At 36.7% G+C, this 14444-nt stretch overlaps 3 protein-coding genes across 4 annotated transcripts; 1 reads left to right on the top strand and 2 right to left on the bottom strand.

The window, feature by feature from the left end:
- Positions 1 to 382: 382 nt before the first annotated feature.
- On the bottom strand, positions 383 to 1755 carry LOC140791041 (transcription factor MYB2-like). The gene is made up of 3 exons (XM_073141396.1): positions 1474 to 1755; positions 1264 to 1393; positions 383 to 1175 (listed from the first exon to the last, which is right to left on the bottom strand). The coding sequence occupies exons 1-3, from the start codon at positions 1667 to 1669 to the stop codon at positions 623 to 625; spliced, it is 879 nt and encodes a 292-aa protein (XP_072997497.1). The 5' UTR covers positions 1670 to 1755; the 3' UTR covers positions 383 to 622.
- Positions 1756 to 5398: 3643 nt separating this feature from the next.
- LOC140790751 (uncharacterized) lies at positions 5399 to 9444 on the top strand. Of its 2 annotated transcripts, none has more exons than XM_073140977.1 (3): positions 5399 to 7889; positions 7977 to 8041; positions 8827 to 9444. In XM_073140977.1, exon 1 carries the CDS (start codon positions 5548 to 5550, stop codon positions 7525 to 7527), a length of 1980 nt encoding a protein of 659 aa, XP_072997078.1. In that variant the 5' UTR covers positions 5399 to 5547; the 3' UTR covers positions 7528 to 7889; positions 7977 to 8041; positions 8827 to 9444. The 2 variants fall into 2 exon arrangements, with proteins under 2 accessions (XP_072997078.1, XP_072997079.1); XM_073140978.1 differs by having other exon boundaries at positions 7970 to 8041.
- A 430-nt stretch (positions 9445 to 9874) lies between these two features.
- Positions 9875 to 13923, bottom strand: LOC140790752 (small ribosomal subunit protein bS1c-like). Its single transcript, XM_073140979.1, has 7 exons — positions 13531 to 13923; positions 12355 to 12630; positions 11879 to 11959; positions 10897 to 11178; positions 10704 to 10814; positions 10537 to 10623; positions 9875 to 10228 (listed from the first exon to the last, which is right to left on the bottom strand). Exons 1-7 carry the CDS (start codon positions 13828 to 13830, stop codon positions 10124 to 10126), a joined length of 1242 nt encoding a protein of 413 aa, XP_072997080.1. The 5' UTR covers positions 13831 to 13923; the 3' UTR covers positions 9875 to 10123.
- Positions 13924 to 14444: the final 521 nt, after the last annotated feature.

Raw genomic sequence — 14444 nt, 5'->3', positions numbered from 1 at the left:
CGGATATAGTAGAATATTCCCTTAAAATTTCTCTATGAGTTCTGCATATTTGATAAAATGTGTACTAGCGTTTGAACGAGCTCAGCTCAACTCATTAATACTTAAAAACTCAATTTATAGATTTCGTCAAACATCCTTAGGAACTTCTCCTACTGCAAAGAAACATATGTATCTAAAAACATTACTAGTGGTATTTGAACATCTCCACTTAAAAGAGGATCGTTTCACTTGAAATTCTTCAATAATTAAAGTCATAGGTTGAATTCTTTCACTTCAAAATTAATTTTTTATTTTAATATTTTTTATCATATATCTCATAATTTGTGCATATATTTATACATAATAATATTTAGAGACGTGAATTTGTTAATTACAGAGAGTAGAAATAAAACTTTAGGAACTTTATTAGACTTACCATGTCATATATCATTCGTTGGAAATAGGAAAAATATTTTCACTCAAAGTATTGATTTCTGAGCTTGTAACGCTGTATAGATTATCTACATGAAATCGACGACACAAAGTAATACATAATAATCAAATGAACGAACAAAACCCATCAGATAAGCGCTCTAAGATCACTTAGTTTTCCCATAATCTATTGCACAAGTAATCGATTCCTTTAGAGTTGTTGCAGAAACGAATTATCTTCTAAACTCCATAGGCTATCTACCCAGTCTCCGAAATCCAAGTCCGGTAATCCCAGGTTAGAATAACCTCCGGGGATCGGAAGCGACTCAGGCCATCCTCCAACGCACTGAGCTGCCTGGATCCCGCCACCTCCCTGCATGCCGTAGCAATTGGCGAAGCCGCCATGGGAGAGCGGAGGTGACGAGAACTGCAACCCGACTGTGTCCGACGACGACCCCGCCACCCTTGAAATCTTCGGGCTCGGGTTCACCTGCCCGGACTCGCTGCCCGGATCCATGCTTTGACACGTCCCAGCCATCGGGACATTAGCTTCCTCGTAGATGGAAGCCGGCGAGCTGCCGGAGTTGGCTGCCCGGATCCTCTCCATGAGGCGAGGCATCCATAAATACATCATGAGGTCCTTGAACTGCTTGCTGTTCACGTCGCATTTCAGATGATTCGCGTGTTTTTGCACTCTCGTCCTCCAATAATTCTTTATCTCGTTATCCGTCCTCCCCGGCAGCTGCTGCGCTATCTTAGACCACCTTAGATAAAAAATAGAGAAAACGTTAGGACTAAATAGTAAATCTGGAGAACTAGAGGGAGTATATATATTCTTTAAAGATTGCTCACCGGTTCCCCCATCGGCAGTGGAGCTCGAGGATGAGGAGTTGCTCCTCGGGGGTGATGTTACCCCGGCGGACGTCGGAGCGGAGGTAGTTGAGCCACCTGAACCTGCAACTCTTGCCGGTTCTTCTGAGACCTAATAATTATATGTTCATTAGATTATATAAAACTTAAATATCATTACAATTATATATATGTGTGTGTGTATGTATATACCTGCGCAGGGAGCCAGAGAATTCCAGCGGCCCTCGCCATTAGCGGCAATATAGTTCATGAGTAAGAGATCTTCTTCGAACGTCCAAGAACCTCTTCGCAAGTCCATCTCCTCATCTGTAGTTGTTTGTGTAGCAGTAGAGTTGCTAGAAGCGCTTCCATGGCGGTCTATACCAACTCCGTGCAGGCCCATTTCCATAGCTCGCTTAGATCTTCTGGTGTAGTCTGTCGTCCAAAAGGGAAGATGGAAAGAGTAGTAGAGATCGATGAGGGGGGAGCGGGAGAGAGGATGGTTGGGTTTTTATAGAGGGGAATATGAGATTAAGAGGGATATATACGATGGATGGGGATTAGATTAAGGTTAAGGTAATTAAAAGGGCCAAAAGCAAGTGGAAGCAACTGCTTAATTATCTGATAAAGACTAATTAAAACAGAGTAATTAAGAAGGGTTTTTTGAAGTTTGACTCATCTCTCTCGTCCCCGTCGCATTTTGTCCTCCCTAGGTTGGTGAGTAGGTAGGTGGATTTGTCACTGGAATTTAGACTTCTCTTGCTCCATTCCATTTATCTTTATGTATAACACACCCTATTCTGGTAATTATATTTCTTAATTTCTTCTTCAAACTTACAAAATCTTGCGTAAATAGCGCTCTAATAAATAAATAAATAAATATATATATATATTAAATTAAATCAAAGAAAACACCCTAGAGTTGGGATTATATTTTTGAATAAGTAAACTGAAATAAACACATTCCCAAAAATGTTAAGTAAACTAACGTGTAAAAATAAGTGATCCTCGTTTTCAAGAGGAGACTGAGACCGACCCAGTGTGTGTTCTGAGCTGAAGCGTGTTTGACTAAACCATCTCAAGGTGGATTAATAGTAGTCTAATGTCACTGTTTTATTAATCCTTTTGACTTCAGATGCATGTAGTCATGTACAATTTGTTTTATACTCACAGATAGCTACACTTCCACTTCATGCTTTACTAGAATTTATGGGTTATTAATCATCAAAATTATAAATATTACATGGCCTTACCATCTAAATTGTTACAAGGCTATTTGGACTTTAGATAGATCTAGGTGAGTGATTAATATCAAAGACAAATCCTAAGTGCATGCTAGTCATTCAGAATTATTATTTTTTAGTGCAAAGGAATGGAATCTGATTGACTTTCATATATATATATATATATATATATATATATATATATTGAATTTTGAATGCCACATTACTGCGACATTCTAGTTGTTTGACTATAGCTTTTATTTATAATTAATAATTATAAATAAAAGCATAGGTCTCAAACCCTCAGTGCTCTATGTGCATGCTATAAGTAATAAGTCCTATTCATGCTACTTGAACAAAAGAAACATAATATTCCTAACAAAGCTTCTTGTTGCACCACTAGGCAGAAAATTTATTAAAAACATCAGTCATTTATATCTTACCATATAGATATTTATTATTTGACTCATGCATATTTTTCTTTTAATATCTCAAGAATACTTTGGATTAATTTTACCATAACAACAGTTAAAAATAAAAACATAAAATACCCATTATTTGACTTTAAAATCTAGTTTTCCATTTCTTTTTAAGATATTTTTTATTAAAATGCAAGGAACTAGTGATAAAATAATTAATCACATGTTCAAAGTCTAAGAGATGCACAGGAAAGAGATTTTTTTTTTTTAAAAAAAAAAGAAGAAGAAGAAGAAGAAGAAGAAGAAGAAGAAGATCACTCTCCATAGAGGGATCTTTCTGTGCTTTTAATTTTTTCTTCTTCTTTTTGTGGTCACCACCACCAGCATGGTAGGCTGTCTTTGTGGTCAACAACGAAGAATATGGCGAAGATAATGATCCAGTTAAGTGGTGAATGCATCAGTAGTGGAGGCAAAAAGCGAAAGATATTGATGTTTTTGGATAGAATTAAAAAGAGACAAACAACTGAAGCCAAAAAAAACTTAAAAGCTGGCGTTTCAAGCGTAGTTTAACTCTAAAGCTATTTACAGTCTGTTAGAGCTCATAGATAATGACCAAGTCTATTAAGAGTTAGTAGATCTGTTCGCTAGTAATTGGCCAACCATTAGCTATTAGATTTAAATTTTTGTTTCAATTACTTAAATTCCTATACCACTTTGGCTCAGTATGAAAAAGATGTAATAGTCACAGGAAGTCAAAATACATTCATTATGGAAAGCATGCAATAGTAAAATAAAGTCAAAATGCACTCAATATGGGAAGCATGCAACAATCAAAAATATTTAGATTTTGACAATTGAGTATGAGATAGAGAAAAGAAACTTTGTATCAAAGGTTGTTAGGCAAGATTAGAAAATGACCTCATTTTTTCTTAGAAAATAATTATATGAGAGACTGATTATGGAATTTAGCCCCCTAGTTATTTTATTTTATTTTATATAATATTTTAAATTAGTTGATGCTTAGCTTGTTAGCGGTCGGATTATTTACCCATAATTCGCCCGCCTAATAATATAGAGCATAGACTAAACCGAGTTAGAATATTTGAGCCTGACTTGAGTGATACAATCTATAAGTAGATAATTTGATTATAAACCAATTTAGTAATCTCATGGTATTTAAATTTAAAAGTAGTGAACTTATGAGATATTTTATGTCAAATGACTAGAATATCTGATGTAATGAATGGATGAGAAAAAAAAAAGATGAGTTATGAGGATAAAATAATTTAATAAAATAATTAATTGAAGTGATATATTTTTAAAGATAAATTGATAATTGGATGTCATTGGTAAATATAAAAATAATTGGATGGATGAGGAGAGAAGAATGGAAAAATGAGTTTAAGTAGGTTACCCTAAACCGATTTTAACTTAAACTGATATTTAGGTACTAAACCAGTTTAGTATTTACTAATATTGATTTTAAAAATAAACCTAAATCACATCCAAAATGCATTAGTGTGTCTTCTCTGATTGTCTACATGCACTGGCATCTATCATGACTAGAGTGCACCTTTTCAAACCAAAATCCCTCTTTGAGATCTTCTGTATCATGAGTTAGGTACACTTCTTCAAATCAAAATCTCTCATTACTGTGGACATAAAAGAGGTTGAAGGTTAATAGCCCAGCTACCTACCATGGCAATGATTCAATACTAATCAATTAGTTATTAAAAATAATTTTTATCTCTTAATAAATTAAGAGGTATATTAGACATTTTACATATGTGATTAGATTATCGATAAGTAATCTTAAATTTAAATATTTTCTTATTGCTTATATTTATAATCGTTTTCTTAATAATAAGAGTGCATAGTTCTATCAAATTATTATTATTATTATTATTATTATTATTTATGAAGAAAATAGATAATTAAAAAGATAAATAAAACACGACTAATTTATCCTTATAATTTAAACGGTTCATATGACTGATATTTCAAGTTAATTTTATTTAATATTATTTAATTTTAACAGTTAAATTAGGAGAGAAAAATTAATAGTTCTTTTCGAATCATTTATCTCTATTTATACCCTTTAATCTCCATTCTTAAGTTAATAAATGAAGTGCAGACTAACTAATATCAATCTTTAAGGCAATCTTTCTAATCCTCACTGAAAGTTTATATATAAGTTTGTTCGTGATATATATATATATATATATGTACCGGCGAACCTTAATCTTATAATTTAGATCATAAGAAGGGCTTAAGTCGTCTAAAACGGAGAAATAAGCGTCATCTATTTTGGATCCGAACCCGATCGTACACGGGTTAACGGGTTCTAGTATACCCTACCCATTTATTGGAGTCGTAATAGGCAACCAAATAATTCCGAGAGAGATCAAGCTCATTGAAGGGTTTCTCTCCTCTCTCCATCGTCGATCCGTCTCTGTGTCTTCTAGACATTCAATTCAAATCCAAAGTTGCGATCTTTCCGGATCGAAACTGCATTTCAACGTCGTCTTCTTCTCTTCTTCTGTTTTCCAATCTCCGATCCCTTCTAGTTGCGTTAGCCATTACATGGTTTGGCGGCGCAAGTCAACCGCTCAACTGTTCGACGAAATTCCCCCGAGAAGTTTGTTATGTTCTTGGCCAACAGATGCAAGATTTGTCGCTTGGTTTCAAGAACCCAGATCAGAATTTTCTGTTTGGAGCACGCCGAAGACGCCGAAGACGATAACGGCTCTTCGGAGTATCGTAAGAGCTTGTCGGAGATTTTTAGACCGCCGGCACCGACTTATGCCGATTCTGTTTGTAGACTTAGAAGTGCTCTGCAATCCAAACAATGGTCGGAGACAGTGCGGATGGAGTTGGAGAGGCTTAATGTGGAGTTGAACACTTACGTCGTGAATCAAGTGTTGAAGAGCTTGTCGGATTCAGAAACGGCCTTCAACTTTTATGTGTGGGCAGAATCACAGCAGTTTTTCGAGCATGATCACTTCACTGTCAAGTCGGTTCTCTCTCTGCTATTGAAAGATCTGAACTTTGTGCTGTTATCGGAGTTTTTGAGGAGAGTGAGGAGTAATGGGCTGTTGCTGCACCGTTCCTTGTATCGAATTCTTATTTCTGGTTATGTCCGTGGGGGACTGATTGATTCAGCGGTAGAAGTCTTTGATGATATGATTGCATCTGGCTGCCGTGTATTTAGTGTCGATTATAATAGGTTCATTGGTGTCTTAGTTAAGAATTGTTGCTTTGATTTGGTAGAGAAGTACTATTCTTTGATGGTTCAACAAGGTTTTTCTTTGACATCATTCACTTACTCGAGGTGGATTTCTGGCTTGTGCGAAGCAAAGAGAACAGGGCTTGTCGAGAAACTCCTCAATGATATGGATAGGATTGGGTCCTTTCCAGATATTTGGGCCTGCAATATATATTTGGATTCTCTGTGCAAGGACAAAAGATTGGATGATGCTCTAAAGGTGTTAGAAACCATGATCAGGAAAGGAAGAGACCCCGATGTTGTTACTTACACAACCATCATCAATGGTTTCTGTGATATTAGACAATTCCCAGATGCAGTAGAGCTGTGGGATGAAATGGTAAAGAGGGGATTTAAGCCAGATAGTGTTGCTTGCGGTGCACTAATTTTTGGTCTATGTAATCATGATAAGGTTGATATAGCTTATGAATTTGCTATGGGAATGTTAAAGATGAATATTGAGCTGAATGTATCTATTTACAATGCCCTTATAAGTGGGTTCTGGAGATCTGGAAGGGTCGATAAAGCACAAGCTATTATATCTTTTATGCGAAGAAATGGATGTGAGCCTGATGTGGTGACATATAATATACTTTTAAATCATTACTGTGATAATGTTATGCTAGACAAAGCAGATAGATTAATAGAAAAGATGGAGATGAGTGGAATAAATCCTGACAGACACAGTTATAATCAACTATTAAAGGGTCTTTGCAAATCTAACCAGCTTGAAAAGGCAAATGCTCTGGTCACTAGGCAGATGGAGACGAGTGGGTTCACTGATATTGTATCTTGTAACATACTAATTGATGCCTTTTGCAGGACAAGGAGAATGAGAACTGCACTTAAGTTCTTCAAGGAGATGGGTTCTAAAGGAATAGTAGCTGATGCTGTGACATATGGCACTTTGATTAATGGTTTCTTCACAATAGGGCATTCTGATCTAGCTGAGGGTCTTTTTGATCAGATGCTTACGGCTGGAGTTATTCCCAATGTTAATGTGTATAATATTATGATCCACTACTTTTGCAAGGCTGGCCGCATGAAACATGCTCAGAAGTTTTTCACTGACATGATTGATAAGGGTATCTCCCCTGATGTAGTTTCTTTCAACACACTTATAAATGGGCTCAGAAGAAATTGTAGATTAAGCGAAGCCCTGGATCTGTACAATGACATGTACAATAAGGGAGTGTCTCCTGACACCTTGACGTTTAAATTATTGATTGATGGACTTTTGAAGGAGGGAAAGAATATGTCTGCATATAGGATTTGGGAACATATGATGGAAAATGGCTTCACTCTTGACAGAAAGGTTTCAGAAAGACTGATAGCTGCAATTAAGTTGAAGAACAACTAGTAACAGTTATGGTGGAGATGTGCCAACTGCCAAATCTCAGATGAACCAGATCATCTTGATCTGTTGAACTCGTATCATGATGATGTATTCCCTTCAACAGCTCTGAATGTCGACCAGGAAACAAGTTGCAGATTTGAGGTTTTCAGTGGAAGTTCATAGGCTTGGAGGAACTCATCTATCATTGGAAAATCAGAGGAACTGGATGAAGACAATCTAAAAGTCTAAATTAAAGCATAATAGAACTGTGGCTTTATTCTAAAACTGCTGAGTTGTAGAAACCTCATAATTTCATATCATTTCTGGTCAGAATGCTTCGCGTTAACTGAAACTTCAAACCTTACATCAGAGGGTGCATGCATCTTGTAACGTCCTTTACTGTTCCGCTGGTACTTCTTCCTTCTTTTATTTTTGTCCTCACTAAACTAATTAAATTTTTTTTTAGGAGACAGATCTGATGCTTGAAGCATTAGCATGCTATGTCAATGTAGAGAAATGACAATGTTTGACAAACAAGGTAAAGCATTTTCACTATTGTTTGTAAGTAATGCAATTTCACCTCTCCTCCTGAATAGTTTTATCTAGTCAGGTTACTGAATAGTAATTCATTTGGAATTTTGGTGTTGTTTAAGGTACTCAAGAATAACCAATGATCAGAAGTTTTTCTTTTATTGATTGATCCAGTTGGATAGATGAGTTTTCTCATTTTATTTTATGATTAGATGTTGAAGTAAATAAAAGATACAGTAGACATGCTTTTAGAAATGTAAATAATGGCTATTCCTCCCATTCCCTTATTTTCATGGGGGTAGTTGACTTACTGTCCTAAAGTCAAACAAGAAAAAGGCCCGTGCAATGCAAGGATAGAGAATATAGGCAGCGGAGGATGACATAATTATTGTTTATGTGGAATAATGGGGAGACAGGAATGGTAATAATTTATGCAACAGTTGAATTCGCATCTTTTGAGTAGTCAATTTTGAAAATAGCTTTGTACCTCAACAACTATAACTTGTAAAACAAAAGGTAAATAAATTTAGTTAAAACTTCAGAATTTCACAATATACAATGTCAGAGGTATGTCGGGAATGGCTTCTGGAGTCAGAAGATCATTTTTTATCATAAATTAATTAGTTCAATATGTAGAGTTCAGACTTATATTTTGCTACTTCATTTTGCATAACTTATGGCTACTATGCCCTTTTATGGCACGCTTAGACATGCATTTTTTTAACTGGATAGCTCTTAAAAGTGTTCCTCCCATCTGTTACTTTCTAATTCTTTGATGCATATATGGTTCAGTGGGTAGTAAATGGCTAGCATTGAAGATGTGCTTGATTCCCGGTGGTCGATGGATGCTGGTTCCAAATCTAGCTGGTCACCTCTTCATAGCCTATGTACTCATCTTATAGAGTTGAGTTACCTTCTACCAACAACCTCGTGGTGGAATGCACAGGAAAACCACCATTGAGATATGATGGGCATATTTATGGTAAGGAATACATTCCTTAATTCACCGTCAGCAACACCCATGAAGATCCATCAACCCCAAATACAATCTAAAGATTATAGAGAATAATCCAGACTGTTTACTAGATGAATATTGTACATGGTTTTTACTCTCTGCGGGACCTTGACAAGAATTAACAGGTGAGAAGAAATTTGGGTACAAAGCTGGTTGATTCTTGCAGGACATCAGCAATACATAGAGTATAATTCCTGTTATGGGATTCAGCATGTAGTTCCCTGATGCTCATCAGAAATTAAAGGCGCGAAATGATATGACAAATAATGATTGTGGCCGTTGTAACATTTACGTATAAGTGTCTCTCTCAGTACAGACTGTGTGTTATAAGAAACATGAAATGCATAAGTTGATAAGATTATTGCGGGCATCTAATGTACAATTTTTTCTTTTTATGCTTTGGTGTCATTGCAGTTAAATTCAGCGAAACAAGGGAGATAAATATAGGCAAACATCTTCAACTTTAAATTCTTAGGCCTTCTTGGTATAGGGGAGTAGTTACTCTGATTGAAGGTCCATATCCATGCCTGACAATCACATCTGCAACTTCAGGGGATGTTTGGTTAAAGATTAAACTTTTCATTGCATAGGGAAAGTTGCATGCTGATTTGTGCCATTACTCCAAAAGACAATTGATGGAATTTGGACACCAAGGGAAATAATTTCTTGTTAGACAACTTTGTCTATTTGATTTAGTCATATGGTCAGAAGAAACTGAATAATTTTGGCATTACTTGGTCATGGAGAATATCAAACTCTTAACGCTGCAGAATGGGTCTACTTTGTAGCATAACCCCTCTTGCAAATGTAATAAATTTACATTCCTTAAAACGTCAAATAGCAATCCTCAGTAAATCTTACCATTAGACGGATATCAGTTTGAAGACAAATATGACAAGAAAACTGCATAACAGACAATGTACTTTTCACACTAATAATGTTTCACAATACACGCACAATTGAGCCTTGAAACTGAAAAAGACCCGGTTGGACGTGTTAAACCTCTCCAAGCTCCATTGTGAAAGAAGAGATGAAACATCTATTCCTTTCTACAACCTGATAATGGTCGGATACCTACACCTCTGCTGCAGGTGGGACTTCACTTAAATCCAAACCCTCTGCCGGCAAGTCAGACGTCAGCGGGCCTAATATACCCTCAGAATTGAGAGTCAATCCACTCTACAGAAAGAAAGCAAAAGAAAAATAAAAAACAACAGATCAGCCAATGTGCAGATAAGCTAGCAGACCGGTATTCAGATAAATAACCAAAAAGACCATTGAATGAAAGAGGTGTTATCAAACAACAAAATGACGAGTACAAGCAGTTCAGCTTCTATAGAAATGACGTCCAGTGATTTAACTTTAATAACTGAGATTAACCATGTTTATGTGCAATATGATCAAAGAACATAAGATCTGAGACTTCAGTTATATGGTAACTTTTACTTTTGATATGAGATATTTTTGTAGTGCAGAACTATAAGTACCTCAGGCTGGAATCTCAGCATATCTGCACGGGCCATCGCTTCTGCTTGAGCTATTCTCTGCCTGAATGTCTGAGCCATCTCATCCGCCTTATAGAAGCCAAAGAGACAAGGAAATCAGTTGCCATGTAAGTCAGGAATGGCGGCAAAAATGTTTGGACTAATGTTACCTTCTCAAATACAAGTTTTGGATTGCGAATCATATCTCCCGGGGTTGGTTCAAGTTTTTTGGTAGAAAGACTTACTCGGCCTCTTTCGCGATCATGACTTAGGACCATCACCTTATTGCATCACAAGTTTTTCAGCATAAGCTTCAAGGCAATGATAAACAGCCAATAATATGCAAGAGTAAGTGTGAAATACCTTGAGGGTGTCCCCAGGTTGAAGGACTGTTGAGATATCTGACACACGATCATGACTAATCTGGCTAACATGAAGAAGACCATTGATTCCACCAATGTCAATAAAGGCACCATAGGGTTTTAGACTCTGGACAGTTCCCAAGACAACTGATCCAATACCAAGCTGAGCTTGACTATCTGCCATCGCCTTGCGATTACTGAGAACAAGCCTAGATTGTTCCTCATCAACCTCCACAAATTTAAGAGGTAGTTCTTTATCTATGAGTTCTTCTGCAGCTGATTTCTGGTTAAGATCCAGTAATGATCAGAATTTCTGTTATCTGAATACAACAACAAATTGCAGACCAGCAATGAAAGTAGGTTGATGATCCAGATTCCAAATCTGAGGTGGTCTTGCATACAGATTATAGTTTGCTTATTCAGTTTCAATTTGACTTTTCCATCCATATTTATCACCTTATCTACATTCTAATATGGGACAATGTACTTCCCAATCTAGATCAGAATATTTATGTGTATAACTATTACAAATAATATTTGTTAAAGGTGACTAACTAAAAGTAAGAATATCTCGTCTGACCTGGATTCATAACCATGTTGATACTTGATGGCCTTATCAGGATACCCACAAGAATTGGAGTACTTTATCTGAATCTAAATCCATATGCCTATATATCTAATTTGTTATAAATAGTACAATAGCATGAGAGAAGATACATTTTCTTGTTTTCTATATCAATTTCTAATTTTATTTATCCTAAGTAATTTTGCAACACGCTGTATATTTGAGTAATATTCAATTATAATCCTGATGCATCCGATATCTAATTCATACCCATATTATACTAAACAAATATGGTTTCTAAGTTTATTATCCATTCAGCATTCCAATGGGTATTTAAACTTGGAAAGAGGGATAGGATACTGATACGATTTAATTGAAATAAATCTGAGCATACTTTAAGCCAGGTTAAAGAACAAACCGTTGATATCTGCGAAAATGGAACAAAGCCACGAAGTCCTTCCACAATGGCTACCACGCCTCCTTTATTTCCCACAATCACCTATGGCTCATAAAAGATGGTACAATCAAATAGATGGCAAGCAGGAAAGAGTCACTAAACATGTAAAAACTATGACTAATCTCATCAAAAGGATATATTCAGAACAACTGGTCAATACACAGAAAAAATGGAGAGAAGAAGAGGCAACTTTAGTATAAGAAGGTGAATGTGGAAATGACTCTGAGTCTAGAAAAGGAGAAGAATATTGTGTACAATAACTCTTTATATAATCCAAAAAATAATAGGTTAAAGCTGAACTTTCATATAGCATATTGCAGAATCATCAACGCAGTTGAATTACATGATGTTAACATTAACAAATGAGAATGAAGAAAACTTCATCAAATGTAGCGGTCATTGCATGAGGCAGAAAACTTGGCATATAAGATACTCACCTTACCCTTCACAACAACATCTTCAGCCTGAAGTTGTCTGCACCTTTCCCATGCAAGATCATACTGAATTGACCGTAGACTCAGAATCAAGCTATCATCAGAAGAATTCTCACCAATGACAACAAATTCTTCGACTAATCCTGGAAAAATGCCTGCCTCAGATACATGCTTTATTTTGTGAATGCATGCTTCTTGAACAGGTACATAAGCAGAAGATTTTGCGGTGATGTCAACATAGGCGCCATTCATATCAGTCATGAAGACTGTTCCTTTAACCTGTAAAATTTGATTGATCAATAAACTAGGCCTCACGAGGAGAGAAAGGCATGTGCAAGCATATGAAAAGAGATAAAAGTAATGTCCTTCATGAAGCACAGCAGGTAACGAGAAATTTATTGTCTGCTATTAGAAAATTAAAACATAGGATACTTGGAAGTTGAAGTTAAACTGCCATCTCTCCTTGTGAATTTCCTAGACCAGTTCCTGTGCAACCTCAGCTGTTTCGGTATAGCTAGTTCACATGGACTGTACTGGCATTACTTCAAGCACCATTACCGTCCCAAAGAAGAAGCATCCCAAAATAAGAAAGCAGGGAATCAAATGGGAAACACCCACAATCTGCTTTCTCATGAATGAATAGCACATGGTGAATATCAAATCAAATCTTTTTTGCAACTATGTTGTACCTCAAGGAAAAAGCTCCCATCAGTGACTACAAAGTAAAAGTCCTCGATAAACATCACATATCCCCTCCATTCAAACTTTATACTTTTACAGCTTAGCTTCTCTACATTGTTGTTCTATGATCAATTCAAATATATATTATCCAGAAAAATCATGTCTGGATGAACATTAAAACTAAAGCACTGGTTCAAGTTGGCACACAAAAGAACGTCATTAATAATAATTTGGAACGTGATTCAATCTATCATACCCAAATCTACAGCTATCCACAAAGAAGAACATTTGTGAGCATCAACAGGCACAGGATTAACGGTTAACTTATTTTTGAAGACTGATTGAGGGATTAGTCCCATATGGAATATATAACTACACACACTACTGCCCACAGACCTTATGGTTTAAGATTTTAGCTCAAATTGGATACCGACATTATATCACACACCCGAATACCAAGAACTCATCTTGGAGAGAGAGAGAAAAAAAAGATCGCACCTTGGTGCCGACTTCGGAATCAAAATCGTATTTTTCGAGGGCGGCGTGGAAATCGTCGACGGTGAAGGGGACGCCATCCATCGTATTAGTGCGGCATCGGTCGTAAGCCTCCTCGAAGACCTCCTTAAGCTTCTGCCGCTCCTTCTGGGCCGGGGTCAGGGCGTAGGTGCCGGCGACCACGGCGGCGACAATAGTAGTGGAGACTCGAGCCGAGGGTTTGGAGGAGGAGGATTTAGAGAAGTTAGAGGAGGAGAGAGGTGGGCATCGGAGGCCGGAGAAGTGATGCGCCAACGACGCCATGACGCTGCTCCTGCTCAAGAGCTCTATCCGCTTCTTTATCCACTATAATGGAGGATAAATAAATCGGATAGAGAGAGAGAGAGAGAGAGAGAGAGAGAGAGAGTTTAATCGTACAAGACGGTGGTTCAAACTGGACCAAACCGGGCTTCTGATGGGCCCGGCCCGGCTTGGCCCGTACAGGACAATTTTTCTGGCCCATTTTGGGCCTAGACTTGGGCTTTGCCCGCATCCGCTAGCATTTCGGGTTCCAACAAAGCAAAACGGTGAGAGAGGAGAGAAGTGAGAAAACTACCATTGTACCGAAGTGTTTGATACGATAAAAATCATGGATTTAATTTTTTTTTTCTCTAAGATATTTAGAGTTAATATTTAATAGAATTTTCATCTAAGCATTATATGTAAATAATTTAAATTTATTGCAACCCGTTTTTTAAAAAGATTGATATAATTATCTAACTTATATATTCCGAACGACTATCATTTTTGTTTAGCCTAGAATTAGTATACAAGCTCGTAATCTACAACATAAAAGTCAGACTTAGACTGGTCGATAATTTAGCCTCTCATATATGTTGGATGAGAGGAAATTTAGATGCTCAAATCTAGTTACGCAT

This window comes from Typha latifolia, chromosome 6, assembly GCF_019914945.1.
Source record: "Typha latifolia isolate L0001 chromosome 6, TyphaL0001v2, whole genome shotgun sequence".
In the NCBI taxonomy this organism is placed as follows: Eukaryota; Viridiplantae; Streptophyta; class Magnoliopsida; order Poales; family Typhaceae; genus Typha; species Typha latifolia.
This window is presented reverse-complemented; position numbering and strand designations above follow the sequence as displayed.

Excerpts from the sequence above, each read along its gene's own strand:
- LOC140790752 (XM_073140979.1), bottom strand. The coding sequence starts at position 13,830 with ATGGCGTCGTTGGCGCATCACTTCTCCGGCCTCCGATGCCCACCTCTC. Across the intron at positions 11,960-12,354 it reads ATGTTGTTGTGAAGGGTAAG|GTGATTGTGGGAAATAAAGG; the intron begins GTGAGTATCTTA and ends TATGAGCCATAG. Across the intron at positions 11,179-11,878 it reads CATTTTCGCAGATATCAACG|AAATCAGCTGCAGAAGAACT; the intron begins GTTTGTTCTTTA and ends GATCTTAACCAG.
- LOC140790751 (XM_073140977.1), top strand. The coding sequence starts at position 5,548 with ATGTTCTTGGCCAACAGATGCAAGATTTGTCGCTTGGTTTCAAGAACC.
- LOC140791041 (XM_073141396.1), bottom strand. The coding sequence starts at position 1,669 with ATGGAAATGGGCCTGCACGGAGTTGGTATAGACCGCCATGGAAGCGCT. Across the intron at positions 1,394-1,473 it reads TTCTCTGGCTCCCTGCGCAG|GTCTCAGAAGAACCGGCAAG; the intron begins GTATATACATAC and ends TATAATTATTAG. Across the intron at positions 1,176-1,263 it reads CACTGCCGATGGGGGAACCG|GTGGTCTAAGATAGCGCAGC; the intron begins GTGAGCAATCTT and ends TTTTTATCTAAG.